Here is a 19,798-nt window from a genome sequence, read left to right as displayed (position 1 = left end):
CGTAGCAAAACAGCGTAACTTTTTCTTTCCAGTATCTCATTGTGGCACATGTCCTTATGCTGTAAGGAAACCTAAGAGGGTTTGTAGGAGTTGTCTCTCACCTCCCGCCTGCTTTGCCACCACGTTGGGGATCTGCCAAGTGACTCAGCCGGAGCAGAAAGCAGGGAAGGTGGTGGATAGCATGTGGAGTATGAAAATTAGACATGCAGGCAGCTAGAACAGGGGGCATGGCTGGTGTAAGACGAATCAGCCTCTGCAAAACAGATACCGGGTATCTTTCAACAGCCTGACCTATGCTAAGATGATAAGCCTGCTGCAGAAGGAGGGTCACGGGCTCACTGCTGAATGCTCCAGGAATCCTTTCCTTAGCTAACCACATAGGGAATTAATAGGAAGGGAAGGCTGGTTTTGGTATACGTCTACAACGCAGTTGTAGTGGGTGGATATTAACTTACAAGGGTTTTTAGTTCGCTGTGCTGGTAGAGCAAGGGGAAGGAGTAAGTCTGCTTTGCCGTGAAAAGGATGGATATTTATCATGCGTTGATAACCCGTGTTTTGTGCATAGAGGTTTTACAGTCCAAGCGGTGTTCCACCTCTTCCCTTGACGTTTATTCCACAAGCTGCAAATACACATAATTGGGTTTTCCTTTTCTGTTCGTTGTGAGTTTTCCTGTGTGCAGTTATCTCTGATTGTTGTGATAGACTCCAGTGCTCAGGGTGACGTAATCCTCTTTTTTTGGAGCTCGGCGCTGCTGGGGAGGCCGCAGGCGTTGGCCTGTCACCCTCCCATCTTCCCTCAGCCGTGTGAGGGACGCTTAACTCTTCATCTTTATTTGCTGGCCGCTTGCTTTTCTGGTGCAGTCCTTGGAACTCCTTCTGACTTGTCCGTGTTTGCAGATCCGCACAGGTATTCTGGGGGCATGGAGTCTTTTTGTTGGACCTCTCTTTCACAGGATAAAAGACCTCGATTTTCTGCTCCAAGCCTGCTTTTTGTCTTTTTCCCCTGCTGTGTCCACTGTATTGTGCTTACTGTGGGCTTTTACATAGCGCCCATTGCTATGGTATATATATTTTGGTTTTTATATACAGATTTATATAGGTAAAAAATAATACGACCAGCGTGGCCATCATGTAAGTGTCTTCTTCAGAGGAGTATTCTTATTTTTATAATGTGTACTTTTATTTGTGAAAGCTAAGCTGAAGAGCCTTACCTAGTACACTCATATTTAACTTGCCGTCTATTGTAACATCTGTTATTTTCAACATTGCTGCTTCCCAGATTTCACCCTCCCACTGCATGAGTTTTTTTGGATCGTTTCCCTTCACTTGTCTTAGCCTGCTTTTTTTTTTTTCAGGAATGAATCTCATTTGATTATTTTCAGACTGCATTTCTATTCTCTCTGAGTCCCTGTGCGTTATTTCCCTGTCCCCGTTACTTTTGCAGCTCCTCCAAATGCGATATTTCCTGGAGATTTAAGTTACCGTACTGTCTAGAGTCTCTTCTGGATCATTAAAGAAAATACCAAGTGAAATAGGACCTAATCACCTAATACAGGTCTTTGCAATATTGCACCTTCTTCCAATGTTATCCTTTGCTTTTATCATGATTTATTTGCAGCCAGTTTTCAAATCGAGCCACAGCATTCATCTCAAAGTGCAAATCACTATCAAATGTTTACTAAAAATCAAACACATCACATCTGCTCCTTTCCCTTCGACTCCTAGTGCTGTAATGTTAGCCAGAAAAGGGGCCAATTTCTAGCCAGTTCTGCTCTTCTGAATAGAAATCACGGTTTCATTGTCCTCAGGCTTGTAGCCTGGTTTACTTTATAGGAAGCCTCATGAATTAAAACAGCTGCGCGGCCCGTTCTGAAATTCGGTTTTGTGGAGAAACAGAGCTGGGGAGGAAACAAGCGGGGTTTACGCACGTGAGGGGGAGAAAGAGGGAAGAGGAGTACGTGTGTGTGGGGAGAAGGGGAGTCCCTTTTATCTGCCTGCGTAAGGTACGTTAACTAAGTGGTGGCAATTAGATATATTTCCGACGAAGCGGTTGAATCCCTGAATGTTCCTGTGTTTCTAGACCGTGGCTGCCCATATAGTTCAGTGTTTCGCCCTGTCCTGCTTTGCTGTCCCGTGGCCTGTGATGCCATCGATATTGGAAGCTATGGCCAAACCGAAGGCACGAGATGGCATCAGCAGCCATCTCCTAGCTGGGCACCTTGTAAAATTCCTCTGCTTCGGCTGTTGGCCGGGTATCCGTGACACAGAAAAACTGCAACACTTCAGGGATGTGGTAAAAGGACCTTTCTCACTCTGAAGTACAACAGGTAAAGGGGCTTTTTTGGGTAAGAAACAAAGGAATTGAGACAAACGTGAGGAGATGGCAGGGACTGTAGGATAAAAAGTGAGAGCATGCTTAGCCAAGAACTCTTTCAATGGAAAATGTGAGTTATAGTCCCTGGAGATCATGCAAAAGGCATCCCATTCATGGCTTTTTGCTTTGACCTGGCCATAATAAAATCTCAAAAGTTTCTGGTGACAGTAATGCCTGCACTGCGCTGGTTAAAGCAATATTTTATACCAGTGATTTAGAAGGACTGTTAGTACCCCTTTTCAGCTGGGGCAAGCGGCTGGGAGCAGGCAGAAATAAATTTAATCTGTTTTTCTAAGAAGGCTCCTATAATATTGCATACCCTCTCCTCTCGCTCTTGCCTGCATCCCTTCTTCCACCCCCCCATGCTTTTTGCTCCCTGCTCGCAGCCCAGCCTGGACCACCACCCGTGACGGGGAGGGTGGCCCGTGGCAGCGTTTCAGCCGGAGCGTCGATATCTGGAGTGTCAGGTCCCTGGTGGGGAGCAGGATGGGGCTAGGGAAAAGTTTAGGTTGGACTTCGTGCTGGTGAAGAAGTGTGAGTTGGTCTGGAGGTGAAAAGCGTGTCCGTCCAAATCTTGGGGAAGAGGGGTAGAGGTGTGGGTTTGTTTTGGTTTTGTTTTTTTTTTTGTTAGAAGTGCAGCTTGAGCAATTAACACAAATATTGCTATTGAGGCTCCTGATCTAAGCTTTTAAAATTATTGCTGGTATGTTCAGTATTGTTTGTGTAAGACATCAGAGGAATTGAATCTAGCAAATCTAGCAAGGTGCCGCGAAGAGATGTTAGAAGCTATGTTTTGTAACGACCTTACAAATTTTCATATATTGTACTGACAGCGTATGCCTTCAGCGTTGTGGCAACTGCAAGCCTAGGTACACCTCAGAAATGCCTTCATCGTTTTCCTACTCCGTGCTACATTTTCCACCTGGAAAATCCCTTTTTCTTTGATGGCTGCACTAAAGCAATAGGGCTAAAAGGACTGTAACCACCTCGAGGTTTGCTTTATACCCGTGGTTACTGGGGCACACGGGACTGTGGTCTGTCTCTCTGCTTCCTCCTCCTCCTCCTCCACCCCTCCTTCCCAAGTACAGACCCAAACTGAACACTCCAGCCCTAAAGACCAAGCCCAGACCTAACCTGTGCCACCTCCCAATCTGTTTGACTTTGTCCTCTTTGCTGAAATGGCACGGCACATAGATTTTGACCAAGTCGGAAAGCATCAAGGAGCATCCAAGGTACGAAGGGAGTACCAGGAGTGGCTGGAGCATCCCGGCTGGGCAGACCCCGAGAGCGGGGCTGGCGGTGGTCCCCCACCTCTGCCCCCTCTGCTCAGCCAGGCCAGTAGGTCGGTTCAGTCTCTGCCGAGTACTGCTACGACTGAATGATTTGTTTTTGCTTTGCTTTATTATTTACTGCGATGATCAAAGGAGCCACTCCTTGCGATCATAAAGAGAAGCCTTAAAATCTTATTTAAGAGCACAAATATTTTGGGCTTTGACAGATGTGCTTTGAAAATAACACAGATGTGCAGTGTCAGATTTCACCGCTGCGTGCAGTGTCTTTGTTTCAAGCTGTAAATTTGGCTAGTAGTGCTGGGCATGTGCTTTCCCAAAACCTTCTCCCTGCAACACAGGAAAAACAAGTTTCTGGGTTGTGGTTTGGTTTTTTCCCCCCCCCTTAATTTACCCCCTTAGAGAGTTTGAAAGGAAAATGATCTTAGCAGAGGGGGTGAGCACTCAACCCTGCAAGGCTGCAAATCTATGGGTTATTTTTAACTTAATTACCTCAAATTAAACAAAAGCCTAAGAGTTTTTTTGCTGGAATTGTAGGCGAGGCTCTGTAGACTTTATTTGCCGTGAAACTCCAGCCGAAGACATGCTTCTTCCATTGCGCCGTGCAGAATAATGCCCGTGGCACTGCGCTGCGCTAACGAACAGCGCTTGATTTTTCTGAAGCGCTGGCTTTTATGAGTTGATGCGAGAGGATATGCAGCTCTCGAGCAGTTCACTCCTTTCCCGTTCTCACCCCTCCTACGGATGCGGTGATCGCTTTGGACTGGTGACATTTTAGATGGAGCATGGTCTCCTTACACTTGCCTGGCAGTGGCTCATTAACTGCACGTTAATTGAAACTGAAAGTTTGTCAGATGATTCAATTCAGTTACATGTTAAATGGATTCAGCGCAGTAAGCATTACTGCTGTGATGAAAATCTCTATGGAATTGATTTGTGAACCGATTTGGAGGGATTCAACGGCTTCATCAGCGGCTCTGAGAGATCAGCATCGAAAGGGCAGGCAGAGGTAGCCATGCTCCCAGCAAGACAAATCCTACTCTTCTCTTTCACCCTAAGTGGCTTTAATTACTGCCCAGTATGTTCCCTTTCCAGGACATGTGTTAGGTAGATAATTTACTTTGGAGAGCTGAGAAGTGAAGAAGAATATGAGAAGAATCAAAAGTCTGGTTTGAATTCTGTAATCTAAATGGCCGAAAATGTTGAATTCCTTATCTCTCAGTGGATCGAGCGGCCATAAAATTTTCCTAAAGTTTGACTCAAATGTAAACGTGTGTTTTAAAAAAAAAAAAGTATCTGCTTTAAACTAATGGATGGAAAATTCAAAATTTACATTCTCTATAAATCGTCTTTTATACTTGGCCACTGCAAAAGGCCCTCTTAAGTGAGCTATTTATTCTGTATGCTGTACCTGCTTATGTGCTTGGTTTCCATGTGGAGCCCATTTTTATTGCTGAGTTATAAACCCTTTGAAAATAGGGGCTTGTAGTGGAAGCGCTGTCAGACCTTTAACTGGGTCAGCCTTATCTGGCTCTGTTATCTTTGCTTTTGTTAAAGCTTTAAACGGTTACATATTTGTTTATTTTTCTCGCAGTCCCAGAACTTTAACACGGGTATATCATTGGATTGTTCTTTCTTCAAAATGTCATGAACATGCAGCATTAGAGAGTTTATCCAGACTTCACAGTCATCTTTAGAAGTAAATTGAACTGTTGTGTCTTATTTCAAGACTTTCTTGCTTATACAGTACATTTAGTCTGTAGCGTGTCATTATGATTCTAATGCTAAAGTTCGCTTTTTCTCCTGCTGTCTTATTCTAATCTTGAATTGTGCTATGTCTTTTGGGCTCCTTTCTGCATAAAATGACAATGATGGTTTTTTTGTTTGTCCCATTCAGATGAAAAGCCATACCACTGCAAGTTTTCTGAAGAGGAAACCCCGATGGTAACGTCTCAGTTGGATGAACTCCCGAAGCTGGGAAGCCGCAACGCCAGAGAAAATGAGGCCAGGGAGTCTAAACCAGAGATTCCTGCCCTGGTGTCAACACTGGAGAGCGTCATCAAGGAGCCCTTTTCAAAATACCAAGATCTAAAAAGTTCTGCAGACATAAAGATGCCAGCATTTCACCACAGCCAAGGACTTCCTTGCTCCAGTCGCATTGCTAGCTTTGCTTCGGGTGCGGGCCAGACATCTTCAAACATGGTCATGGACTTGAAAACGTCACTTGAAGTGCAGGCTAGTCGTGCTAGAGAAAATTTGCTAGACTTGCACAGGGAGCATCCTCTCATAGAAAAAGGTGCTGAAGCTCAAGAGGTAGCTCCGCTCGATTTGAGTGAAAAATCAACAAGGGATAATTCATGCAATAAAAATCTGAATACATCCTTGCAGGGTGCTTTAATTGTCTACCCATGTCCTTTCTGCAGTCACAAGACCTACTACCCTGAAGTCCTGTGGATGCACAAAAGAATTTTGCACAAAATCAGCTGTAACTCGATGGTCCCCCCTTGGGTTCAACAGAATGGATTCAAGAGTATTAAAAACAACCTGGTCTTTCTGGCAAGGAGTGGGCGTACCGGCCCCCCTCCTGTTCTCGGCGGTAAGGAATGCCAGCCTTTGCCCATTGCCAGATTTACGCGCACTCAAGTGCCAGGTGCGTTGCCAGGGTCCAAGAGCAGCTCTCTTTCTGTTGGGATGACTGCAAAGTCCGGGAGTCCGCATCAGTCAAAGGACAGTCATGCCTTCGGCCACTGTGGTCCGCGCTTATCAGGTCTGGACGGGTACAGACAACCCAAGTTAAACCATTCCCAGGAGCAGTACAGCATAGCAGCACAACAAAAAAGTAAATACGAAGCAAATTCCAAACTTACGCAAATGGGAGCCTACAGCAGAAGTGTAACGCCTACTCAAATGGTCGTATCCAGGCCTAGCACACAGCCCACCAACAGTAAGCAAGTGGAAAAGTATGTGGTTCCCCAAGGAAGTACTAGTTTTGCCCCTCCGGGTAAGCACTGCGCGTCCGACTCCGTGAAGGCCAAATTCAGCCCACCGCCGCAGTATCACCCGCTGTGTAAAAGCGAGCAGTACACTAAACACGAAGAGCCGTCGGTGCCTCAGAGGGAGTCTCACGTGAAGGCTGGGAATGAGATGAGGACATTGGCAAACTGCACAGCGGTAGCACGAGCGAGTCCACTGCTGCAGCCCCAGCCTAGCGCCACGGGAGTTTCTCCGGCTTTACACTCCAGCAAACAGGATCTGGGATCAGATGGGCATGAGAAACATTTGGACATTTTAAATATCTTTAAAACATACATTCCAAAGGACCTTGCTTCGTTGTACCAAACCTGCGGTGCCAACAGCCCTGTCCTGGATCACGCAGGTAAGATTTTCACGAGACCTTCCGTAGCTGAGGACCCGGTTTGCTCATTCCTGCTTCATTCAGAGCCACGACACACAGTTTCACAGTTTCCTCCTTCTCTCCCTTTAACGCTTGGGATTACAAATTCATTCTTTTTATCATTTCTGGATAGGCTTGAATAGGTTTGTTTACCGTTCTCTAACATTGCAGCATCCCCCCCTTGTGCACCTTGTGACATTTCTGTCGCAGGTTAAATGTATCTGGTTCCACCTGGAGTATTTCTGTTCCTTTGTCCCCTCACTTCAAGCAGGCTAAAGTTACACAGATGTGCTGTCACACGAAGATCCCCCTGATATGCTGGTGCTGGCACACATCATCATCTTTTTGCTTCGGGCAAAATAAACATCCTCTGGGGCTTATCTGTGATGTTATTTTGGAGGTTTTGTTCAATTTCGTCTGCAAACAAGTCTTGCAACAACAGAGAGAGATAATCACTTGTCAGTGTCCTTTGTCTTTCTTGACAAAAGTCTTAAGATCTTCCTTGTCCATATCAAAGACTGCTGTCGTATTTTTCAAATGATTCTTTTGATCTGTTTGTACGTTTATAATTAAAAAGAGGTCGGGCCAAATATGTGCCTGCTAATTCACATACGCAGCAAAGGCAGTTGTGCAAATAGCCAGTTTAAAAGTTCAGGGATTAAAAAAGTATCAGAGCTCTCCTCTGTCTCTTGCTGGTCAACTGCCATGTAAAAAGAAGGCAATAAAAAAAAGAAACCTATGTATTTGCATTTGAAACCATACTGTTGTGATGATCTACGAGAATTAATTGGTCTTGGTGGAAACTGAAAATCACACTGACTTATTACTCTTGAGATTGGCGGGGGGGGAGGATGGGTGCCACAGTCCCACCTCTCACCATTTGTAAACCATCCCATGTTTTTATACGCTGCTTCTCTTTATAGAAGTTATGCAAGAACCAAACTCTGCATGGAAAGAGCACGTGTTCCAGACCAGTGTTCTAGTGTCCTCACCTGACATGGTGCTCTCTGTTTTGTGAAAAGCATGGGTGAAATGGAGCTTGTGACCCCATTTTGCAAGTGGGACAAAACCCAGGACATTCGGAGGGTGATAGTCTTAAGGCCAGCTATGGTCTAGTGCCCGGAAGGTGCATGCAAGTTGACCACTCTGGCAGCTGTGAGACAAGGAAGAAGTCATAGTGTTTGGTCAGGTCTTGGCGGAAGGCCTTTTGAAGAAGACAGGAAGGCAAAATCTATCCAAAATAGTCTGTGAGGTACACTGTTCAACCACTCCACTGTCAGTTTTGCTCAATCATTTAAAAAGTAATGCTGCATAGGAGCTGACTGTTATTTGTTGAGCAGATCATTTTGCAGGTGGTTAGGGGCTGCGTGATGGTTGTAAGGAACGTCAGGCTCCTGGTTTTTGTTAAGGAAGCAGAGGAGGACATGCTCAGTTTTTAAAACCACAGGGTCAGTGTTCTTTTTGCCCAGCCAACTTTGCTTTTGCCATCCCAGTGCCTAGGAACGTTGTCTCCCTGCATGTCTCTTGCTCTAAATACCAGTTAATTGTTCCACCATCAACTTGGGGTACTTTCACATGGGTGCCCTCCTTGATGTTATTTAATACTGCATTGTGTCAGCCTGCTCAGAGAAATCTTACTGATCCAGTGAGCTCCTGGCTGTGTTAAGAGGGATAGAGAGAAACAGTAAAAGCCAGGTACTAGAAGCTGGCTTAGTGAATGCAGGCACCAGAAAAACCATGAGGACTGTTGGGGCAAAGTAAAGTAGGGGCAGGGTTTATTTACCTGCGTTTTAAAAGAGGGATTTTATTGCCAAAATGTTTTTGCTGGGCAGTGACTTCTAGAGACACTTTAACTGGAAGTTATTTAGTGCCCATCTCTGCTTTGAAATCTCTTCTTTCATTCCAAGTGTTTTACAGCAATCAAGTTTTCAGAATTTGAAACCTCTTTTTTTATGTAGCTTGTCTTCATTTTATATACAACTTCCAAGTTGTTGATGGTTCTCCAAACCAATTGGCATGATGGCAGTTTTTCATAGCACTAAAATAAAAAGCTGCTGCAGACAAAAGGAATGAGATCCTACCAACTGCAAAGTGAGGAGGGTAAATGAACTTTGAAAAAACACACGACCCTGGACTGAGCCCTCTGAATCAGTATGCATCATACAGTTTAGTCTTAATATGGCGATGTGAATATGGCAATCATGACATAAAGGACCCAAAATTCCCACTTAGGTGTACTATTTGTCATGGGTTTTTTTCCCAATTGAATGTTCCCAATAGACTTTACTTGGGTGTTTGATATATGACCTCGTCTTGGATCACACTAGAATATTTTAGTGTGTGGTAGTGCAGTGTTCAACTTGCTTTAGAGTGTCTGGATTTATTTCTGGGATCCTTTCTTTTTTACATTTGTGTTTATTCCAGTGTGTCCTTGGAAAAGAGAGCTGTTGTACGTACTGTTGTGATACAGCTGCAAACACAAAGCTTGCTGCGCATACGCTGGGTTTGTTTCACACTGCCCAGTCTTCCCAAACGCTTGTAGAGAGAATCTTATTGTTAAAATAAATAACCACTATTAAATATATGAATCGCCCTATGGGGAAAGGATGGGTTATGGCAGCAGATGCGCTCTTTTCCTGGGACTCCTTTGAGACCAGCTTTGAGCATCGCCTTCTCAGAAGCTCCCATTCACATAGTCACGTTCGTTTACCTTAATTTGCTAACACCTGTAGTCATCTGCCCTCTTTTGTTCACATATAGGATAACCTGCGTGATGACTCATGGGGTATTGCCTTGCGGCAGTGATGCCCATCGCTCAAAGCTCTGAACTATCAAAAGCCTTATGGTGCTCCTTAGGAAATGCAACAATAGCAAATATACCTGGAAGCAATCCGTTTTTTCCACCTGCTTTTTAAGTAAAGGGAGTGCTAGGGAGGGGTTAGATGAAAGTCTTAACCCGCTCGCTTTCGGCGTTTGTACAGGATACGTTGGCTTACGACAGCATCCTCAACCTTTCCTTGTGCACAGCTCAAGTGGGAGCCGTGCTTCCACGAAGGCTGTGGGATCGGGCCCATGATGACTGCTGAGACAAGTGTATTCACCTTCCACAGAGGGAGACCTGGGGTATAGAGAGATTAAATGTCTTTCTAGGGGTGGCAGAAAAACCACCTGAGGAGCTCAGGTCTACCACGCTCCACGGGAGCTGCTCTGCCTGTCCCAGCAGTCGGCTTGGCGGTCCGGCAAAGACCACTGCCGATCCCTCAACACGCTTCGCTCAGCTTTTGCTTTCAAGCTTGCAGCTGTAATTCTGACCAGTGAGGGGAAAATGCTAATACCAGACCAGAAAATCTGCTTTAATCTTGACTGCCTTACAAGGCAAATCCATCTCATTATGGTATGGCGAAGCTCTCATTGAAATTTATGTGAATTTGGGAGGGTTTTTTGTTTGTGGTGATTTTTTGTTTTGGGTTTTTTTGGGTTTTGTGGGGTTTTTTGCGGGGTGTTGTGTTTTTTTTTTCTGGTTTGTGTGTGTCTGTATGTGATCTGGTTTTGCCCCTAAATCATAATCTTCTATTTGACTGCCAGGAACGCACTGGTTGGGAGCGAGTGTGTTCAGGTACATTGTACAGACTGTGCTGCCATCTGCAGGAGGTGCTATTATAAGAAGAGAAAACAATTTGTGAGTGAGTTTTGGTGGTTTGTGTTTTGTTTTTTTTCCCCCAGCCAGACATTTCTTTCCAATGTATGCTGTGGTGAAAACCATCGCAGGACACTTGGTGCCATAGCAGCAGAGTAAATGGCAGCCTATCTTCTTTTCCATTCATTTTTAGGGACGGCATCTGTATTTCAGATGAGTCGTCTGGCATCCTGCTGCTGATTTTTTTGATTGTGAGGAGGTTTTTTGTTGCCACTTTTGTGTTCACAATTTTATTCTTTTTAAATGCTGTAACAGGGTGGGGGCAGGGGGGGGAGAAAGAATAGCTGAAAGTTCACTTCCATTGACAACCCCCTGAGAATTTCTTTAAAAGCCAAAGTATTCCAGTGGCAAATGGAAACATCAACTCTTTCCTTCCGAGGAGGGCGTTTTACCAAAATAGAAAAGATGATGTTCAAACATTTTTATTTATTTTTTTAAAATAATAAAAAAGCCCAATAAAAGTCAAATGTGTCTTTTTTGATCAGCAGCAAAAAGACAAAGACCAGCCCTTTAAGTCAGATGCTGTAAACTGACCTTTGGAGAAAAAGGAGAGGTTTGAGCGGTTTTCCACAAATGCTAATGGCCTAGAAAACATGTTTACCCAGGGCTGGGGGAAGGCTGCTGCGCTGCTACCAGCTCAAAATGTCCGGAATGACACTTTCATTCACAGATGTCTTTCGTCTGTGCCTCAGAGGTCCAGGGTCAAAGCAGCACCGGCAGGCAGGTAGGCAGGGGCGAAAGGTTTGATCAGTCTGCGATGGCTCCGCTCGCTCTGCATTTGTCTCTGAGGTATTGCTGCCTGGGGGGGACAGTCGGGCTCTGGTCCTACTCAGTTCCTATTATCCATGTGACTTGTCTCTGCCACGCTGGAGTCACTTTGATTTGCCTGATGTACTGCTTGACAAAGCTGGGTGATGGCTGAGAAGTGGATCCAGCTGCTCTGAAAAGCGCACACCTGACATGCCAGTCCTGGTGCGGGCACATCATGGGGAGCGTTTTTTAATTCAATGTAATTTATGCATTCTTGCAGTCCTGTGTGTGCCTGGCCTGTCAGCCAGTGCCTAGATGAAGGCTGACAGTTGTCATCCAGGGCCTGAAGGTAGCCTCACATAATGACACATTAGACATACTAATGATGTTTTCTTCTGGCATAATGTTTTCTTCTCAACTTTCCTCTCTCTCCTCCCCCGTCGCCCCCCCTCCTGACTACAGGGATGCTCAGGACACAAACACGCCAAGGAGACTGCGTCTGCAGAGAATGTGGAAAATGCTTTACCCAACCCAGTCACCTCAGGACTCATCAGAGGTCCCACACAGGTACCTTTTCACACTTGCTCTTGCTTTCTCCCTTTCCCACTTGCCTGCTTTCGGATCCAACTAACAAAATGCCAACAATTACGCTTTGCGTACCACGTTAACCTAAGTAATTCCAGTACCTAAATCTCATAGACAGGTTTTTTATTTTTACGACTATTGCTCCTCTTCTCTGGATATTGCTTACCTGATCCCTGCCCGAACTCCATAAAATTGCAATGCATTTAAGATAAGTCTGTTTGCAAATGTTTTATTTTAATTAGAGAGTAGGGTACTCAGAAATGAATATGCTAATGAATTCTGTTGCCACCAGCACAAATTGAAATCAAAGTACCCCTTTCAGCACAACATAAGGCTTTGTTTTGCCTCATCGTTGCTGTTGACAGGAACATTTTTGTGGGAAACGAGATTTTTCCGCAGACCGGTCAGCCCTAAAATGGGAAATCCCTACCAGCCATTTTTAACCTGGCACGGTCTGCGGTTGAAACTGCAGGAGGCTAAAGCCACCGGTGTCGAGAGACCTCCTGAGCATTGCATGAGACGGTGAGACTAGCAGGTTCCTCCTGAAAAGTGTGAATGATGCATACATAAGCCAATCTGATGCAAAATGACAGAGGCCAAATGGTAAGTAATGCAAGAAGAGGGTCCCTTTACATATACACTGATAATTAATGTTGTCAGTGATTGCTTTCTTCAGCGCCGAAGTCTGAATTAAAAAGGGCAGTGGCCCTAGGCTGCCATTAGCACACTCTCTTACAGTAAGTGTTACGGTAAATTGGTATTTTCCGGCCACAGGCTAGTAGCTGGTGTCTTTTTTTGAACGTGGTTAATCTGTAATGGTCTCAAATAACGTACACACACTAACGAAGCTTGAATGTTCATCTGTTAACAAGCCCCCTTGTTCCCACAGTGGTATTTGAGTCTAATGGACTCCGAGGTACTGAAGTTCACACCACCTCCGCAGATGCCCCAAAACAAGTATGTTTTACAATTAATTGGATGTTTGGTTTTTAATGTGGTAGCTGGGAAGAAGTTGCACAGTGATACTCATCGCTAAAGCGCTGACTGTTCTATAACATGTATAAATAATAACGGTGTTGCTTGATTTTTAGCTCTTAAATTTTTTAAGCGTTTTATCAAAGTCTGTTATGTAGAAAGTCAGTTAATTGTAAAGCAGGTAGTTAGTGTTTAAATAAACATGTTACCGGCTTACTGGGTCCTGGGTGGGATAGCTAACTCTGTAATGCACAGTGATATGTAATAGCGAGATAGTACGTAAAGAATTCCTAGAAATAATTTACTTTTACAACTAACACGTTTTCTACTGCAACGATACAATTAAAGCTTAGTGTGTATTTTTTTGAAGAGTATTCGTACCGTGATATCCAGTATCTGGCCTTTGAAAGCCTTTCATCCTCCAGTTTCTGTGGACTCTGTGTCGCGGCGTGCTTTCCTGTATCTAGTATTCGGTTTCCTGTCTTAATAAACACTTCTCAGTGCTCTGAATTATACATGTCAAAGCTGTTACATAGAAAACCATTAAACCGAATTTGTTTCCTGTACCTTACGTCTTTGGAGACCAGTGTCATAACCTGGACCTTCCCACTCCATCTTCTAGCTTGGCAGGTGAGTTTCAGGGCACACCATCTTCTCATGGGCAGTTTTCTTTCATTGTGAAACTGCCTCCAGGATCACCCACTTCTCCTTTCATCCACATTTTTAGTTTAATTTTGACTACAGCACTTTTCCTGTCCACCTGTCTCTTACAAAACAATTGCAGATGATTTCAGCCGTGCTTAGAGAATGCATCTCCGTGCTAGTCGCACCTTTGTGAAGTTTAGGAGTTGGTTTCTGCTCGCTCGGTGAACATCCTCATCAGGTGCCACCCCATCACATAGTGCGTATGCTGCACCCTTTATGGAGACTCTTAGCACCTTCTCCGTTGCACTTGCATCTTCCTGGCCCAAAGGCTACGTGGGGAACCCAGATGCTGCCACAGGAGTGTCTGAGTTGACATCAGGCCGTAGGAGTGCCCTGCAACTCTCCTCATAAAGTTTTCAAGATGGCATAGCACTTTGGTAGTTCTTCTTGTGGGCAACGTTTGCTTTGCTTTTGTGGGACAGCAGCAGCAAAGTTGTGCTATAGTTGGAGAACTAGAGGAAAGCGGTCTCCTTATGATGCTTATCTAATAAAATTGTGCAAGGACATACATCTCAGTAGAAGTACGTGACAGAGCGAAGCACTGCAGCTCTGCAGACTAGCTCAGGAAGTCTTTGGTTCTCATCAGTTTAGTAATGTGGATTTAGTAAACCTAAGCATCTTTAAAATGTTCTTCCATCTTTTTGTGCTCATGGTTTTATCTTATGCGTAGTTGAGATCGGATTCTGAAGGCATCTGGGCTTTTTTCCTCTAAAAGACAATGCAAGGTCAAAGTTGGAAATACATTTCCAAAAAATTCTGAAATGGCTGTATGTATCCAAAAAGAGATGTGGCAGCTCAGTCCACATCTGGAGTCTTTTTTGTAATTTGGGTTATATTACTGCACAATAAATTTACTCATAATCTTGTCTTTGTAAACTACTGCCATGACAGAATTCATTGACTAACTTCTTGCATGGCAAGTGTAGCTTGCTCTTGCAGTCTCAGTCCATGTCAATCTGACTTGAAAGTATTTGATTAAATTACAGCATCTCTCAATACAGCAGAATACCGGGTAAGGGTTAGCTTCATGAATCGCTTTATCTCTTGCAGTCACTATTTCTTCCACAGAAGCTCCAGTAGGATCGCTTCTCCAGGAGATAGTTCCCTTTCTTTTGTCTTGTTTGCTTTTCAGTATCAGCCTTTTGTCTGAGTTTGTCAGCATCTGTGTCGGTTAGGATTCTTCAGTTGTCTGTAGTTTTGCTTGTTCTCCTTGCGAGCAGGCTTTGCTTTCCTCCAGAAGACTCCACCTGCGCAATCCCTGGGCGTTAGAGAGGGAATACACTCATTGCTACCTGCAGATGTAGGGGCCTTTAGAAGCACAGAAACGAGCTCGCACTGAGAACGATGCCTGCAGCATTCTGGTAACGTTATGATTTCCCACTTTAAACGTTGTCACTCCGTGTCTTCGTTTCATTTCTTAATTGGGGACAGATCTATTCATGAGAGTTTACGGTGTAAAGTCAGTTCAAGTTACAGAAGTGCCATGCACATGCTCCGAGCAAGAAACAATAGTTATCACATACGGTAGCTTGAGAATGAAAGGTTGGTTGTTTTGTTTTGTTTTTTTTTTTAATGTTAAGTGGAAATGTTTCACTTTACATAATGTTTCCCTCTCACAAGTAAAATATCTTCCCCTGAGTAGTCTGCTAAAGAGTAAAAATATTAACATTAGTATTTCACAGTTCCCCCATTCCCTCCTGTAGTCAACCAGAAGATCATCTCTAAAGGTTTCCATTATGAAAGAATGTTAGGTAGGCCTTTTAAAATCCCCCAGTATAATAGCTTACAACAGTGCTACATTATATAGCAGTTTTCTCACAGAATAATTCTAATTCCACATGTTAAAAATAGGGTCTACCACTAGGCTTTTTCAAAAATCAGCCAGCTAAATCTATATTTAGGTGTCTAAATAGGAAACCTACTTTAGGATAGTGAACCACTAACAGGAGATGCAGGTGTTCAGCATCACTGAAAAGCAGGCCACGTATAGGGGCACATAAAGAAGATCATACACACCCAGTTTGGATAATATTAACACTGGGTTGTGTTTCATGCTTTGTTATCAGCACCAGTGAAATATAAACAAAACGTAGGAAATAAGATGTTCATTTCCTTTGTAGCATTATTTACTGTGGTTTCTTACTTCTACCTGAATGCTTTTTAAAAAAAAAAAAAGGGGGGGACATTTTTACATCAAATGAATTTCCCATGAGCTCTGGAATATTTCCTACTCTTCTTTGTCTAAAGGACAAAAAATGCTCATTACATACCCCTAGTCAATACAATCTGTGCAAAGTCATGTAGATTCTCTTGAAATGCTGCCATATTAAACATACTGAATATTCTGAATATTTTTATAAATGCTAAATATCCCAATATATCCATAATTAAGCTTGCTTACCCACAATGAATATGTATCTTAATTTGGAATACACTAAGCAGCATCCAAAGCCCTGATTTAGTAGGCATGAATTCGGGGAGCGCACTCGAATTGCTTCTATGTGGCAAGACAAAAGCTGGCTCCCCTTTGGAAGGGTCCCTGCAACCGCGTGTATCTCGAAGCCGCTGCCGCTCTCCAAGCAAAGCTCTCCTAAATCACAGGGTCATTTCAGAGACATTGTTGGATGCTGCAGCGTTGCAGCCAGAAGCCCAATTCCCAAGTGCATTCAATGGCACAGGAGTCAGTCTCCAGCCTGCTTTTGCGAAGTGGTGACAGCAGCGGTAGCAATTTCTCATACATATGCCTTGCGTTTAACTTCTGCTGCTGCCTTTTTAAAAACAGGATAAAACTTGGCCCGTTTTAGGAGTAGAGTTTATTGGTGCTATGTCAAACAATATGCCCTAAAAGTTTTAAGGGACAAGTAATTGGGTGTTCAAAAGGCATGATTTACTGGTTAGCAACGAGAAAGAGTTCTGTCTAATTGAGAGTATATATACATGAAGCGTATTTGTAGTGCTGGGGCCAGAGACCCAAAGTTCTCTTCCTTTTGTGCCAGTGAAACAAGCAAAACCCCCAAAACCCCAACCTTTGCCCTCTCTGAAAAAACACCCTTTTACTTACGGAAAATGAATTAAAAGTTACAGCCCAGAAAAAAAATAATGAACTGTTGATATCATGGGTATCTCTGGCTGAAGCTTTCCCCGTGATGGTCCTTTTCTGTGGAACAGCTCTGGGCACCGCAGTTCTTGGGCCTCATTCCCTGAAAAGAGAGGTGCGCAGTGGGTCCTGCGGGACGGGGGTAAACCACCTTCATTAAGGAGTCCATAAGCCTTAATTTTCTCCGCTGTAAGTATTTTAAAATATTTCTTGCAGTGTTTGATACTTGAGATAGCATAAATGTGAATAGTCAGAATTTGGGAGATAGACAGATTGGAAAGAACCATCAAGAAAACACTATATGTATGTGTATATATCTATGAAACACTATAAATATATGTATACACACAAACACACACACTTATCTTGTAAAGGAGCTTGGGGGAGAGGCTGGGGGCATCCGTTACCTCTAATGTTTTTACAGTGCAGCAACACTACAGCCCTGCTTGTCCTAAAGCAACTTTGGAGAGAAGGGGAGAAGAAAAAACAAAAACAGACAAACACACACAGATTAAAAAGTTATTTAAACCATTGGTTTCTGAGTTTGGTTGGGTTTGGTTCGGTTTGGTTCTTTTTTTTTTTTTGCATTTGAAATTTTAGCACTGTCTGTTAGAAGTCCTATTGATGACATTTGTTCATATGAAATGTCTTGCCGCAGTTCCTTGCAGAGTTTCTTCTAAAGATCATGATTAATAGTTCACTCCTCATTATTGCAAATGTTATTTTTAAACAGTTATTCTGAGAACAAGAATTCCATTAATCAAAATAATAGATAATGAACAAATAAATGGCAACCTAATTTGTCTCGTTCATACATATGGAGATTATAATGCAAACAATCAAGGAACCATGGAGGCTGCTGTACTGGCATCTGAGTAATATGCATGTACTGTATGTCCGTTACTTTGGGAGCATTATGGACAGGATTAGCAGCTGTAGTTCTTGTCCCAACACTTTCCCCTTACCAGCAAACTGGAGCGGTTTCTCTGCTCCAGACCGATCATTAGAATTTATTTCAATGTCATGCGATAATCTCTCTCCAGTATATTAACATGCACGCAAACGGATTTTTTCCTGTTAACTGGTGAAACGCCCTAGAAGTTGGTATGAAAGCAGCTTTTGGCATGGAAGCTATATGTTTCACTTAAAAAAAAAAAAAAAAAAATCTGCTGTTTTTCCTCTTTAAAATGCTGAAAATGAAGAAAGTCTACTTTTTAAAATGGCAAACGTTTCACTTGAGGAAGAATTTGATCCAGCTATGTATCAGCTGGTTCAAAATCGGACTGTCCCTCCGGGCCGGTGCAAGGGGGTGAGCCACTGGATGGGTTTTGGCATGCGTGAAGCTCGGGTGCTGTTTCCCAGTGAAACTGGGAGCACAGCCACCCATGAGAGGGGTCCAGCCACCCACCCATGGCTCCCCTGTGCTTCCCTGCTGGGTGGGAGGAGGATGGATGAGCCTTTTCGGAGGTCCCCGGTGCTGCGTGGTCCATGGATGGGTGGTGCCCAGACCCGCAAGGCATGCCTCCGTCACCCAGCGCCCCACATCCCCCCAGAAAACATCCTTAATAACACCCCTTTTTTTTCAGTTCTTACCCAGGGAAACTGGGGCAAGGTGTCTGCCATCCCCTCCCTTCTCTCCTTCCCTCCCGCCTCCCCTGGCTCGACGAAACCCTGCTTCTCTCCCCGGTGTACATAGAGCCGGTTCGATACGAGACGTTTTAATGATGAATGATTCCTCCTGGAATTGTGGCTCTGTCTCTCAGGCATGATGCAGCCGCGCAAAAATGTAAAGCATCTTTCTTGGTTTACTGCAGGAAATTCAGCATCCAACTAAGGAAGTTTTATCACATCTCTCATTCAGTTACTGTTTCCTACATTTCAAATATACTGCGGTCTGTACAGCAGCTTTTTTTTTCTTTAATTTTGTTGCAAATCTTTCCGACTTAAACCAAACTTTGACTGGTAAATGTCATGAATCTCGGGCCAGGTTTAATTAGGAATTTTCTAAATCTATTAACAAAAGAGATGCACTTAATACATTATGTCAACCAAAGCTGGGCTTTCTTTAGCTATTTCGAGGGCCTGCCATAGGCACAGCTTGAAACTTGCTTGGATTTTACATGGGTGCCGTATTTTATGTTGCATTAATTTAAAATGGTCTGTTTCACTTCATCAAGACTTTAGCTTAAGGATAATGCATTTATGTAAGATTAATCTTGCCATGTTGTTTTAGGATCAGGATTGTAAACTGCATTGTTCAGACAGTGATGTTCTAAATGTCATTTTAAAGCTTTTCTTGGGAGCTGCAGGCTGCCGCTTATTCGTGATGTTATCTTTAATTTCACTTGATTTTAGAATATCCCTGCTATTTTCTCCAACGTGGTAATTATTCATGAAAATTGGCTAAAAAAATAAAAGGAAGATGACAAGGGGGGGGGGGGGAATCGCCTTAGCATTTGACAGACCTGCACAAGAATTCAGTTTTTCTTCTTTTAGCTGCCTCTGTGACCTCAAGCTTCAGCCCTTTTTAAAACGCTGATCTAGTTGTGAATGCATTTTGCCTAGCACAAAATTCTATTTTTTGGAGGCCTCTTCATCCCCTCCTTGTTCTCAGCCTTTTCTAAACTGCTCCATCAGACGCTATTACTTGCTCTTCTCATCCGGCAGGGACTCTATATGGGCCTGACACACTTTGCTCTTGCTTAAAAAAAAAAAAAAAAGCCCCAAACTTCTGATGTGATGGACCAAAAATGAATGTCCCTGATGCTAATAAAGAGTAACGAACGCCAGCAGGACTTGCTGGAGGGTTGCGCTTGGGAGCAGAGGCGAGAATGAGCTTTCTTTTTTTTTCCCCTCTTGTCATCCTTCTTGCAGGGGAGAGACCACAGCGGTGCAGAGCTCGCCCATACGCTGCCTCTTCGGAAGGGAACCT

At 43.7% G+C, this 19,798-nt stretch overlaps 1 protein-coding gene across 1 annotated transcript; it reads left to right on the top strand.

The window, feature by feature from the left end:
- Positions 1-3,552: 3,552 nt before the first annotated feature.
- Positions 3,553-19,794, top strand: LOC104165395 (zinc finger protein 516-like; the record flags this gene model as incomplete). The annotated part of the gene is made up of 5 exons (XM_009705012.1): positions 3,553-3,712; positions 5,561-7,039; positions 11,967-12,071; positions 12,979-13,046; positions 19,741-19,794. Coding segments are annotated over exons 1-5 (1,866 nt in total), but the record flags the coding sequence as incomplete, so codon positions are not given.
- Positions 19,795-19,798: the final 4 nt, after the last annotated feature.

The sequence above is a fragment of the Cariama cristata genome, unplaced genomic scaffold, assembly GCF_000690535.1.
Source record: "Cariama cristata isolate BGI_N322 unplaced genomic scaffold, ASM69053v1 scaffold27947, whole genome shotgun sequence".
Lineage (NCBI taxonomy): Eukaryota > Metazoa > Chordata > Aves > Cariamiformes > Cariamidae > Cariama > Cariama cristata.
The sequence above is the reverse complement of the archived record's forward strand: the minus strand, read 5'-3'. Positions and strand labels throughout refer to the sequence as shown.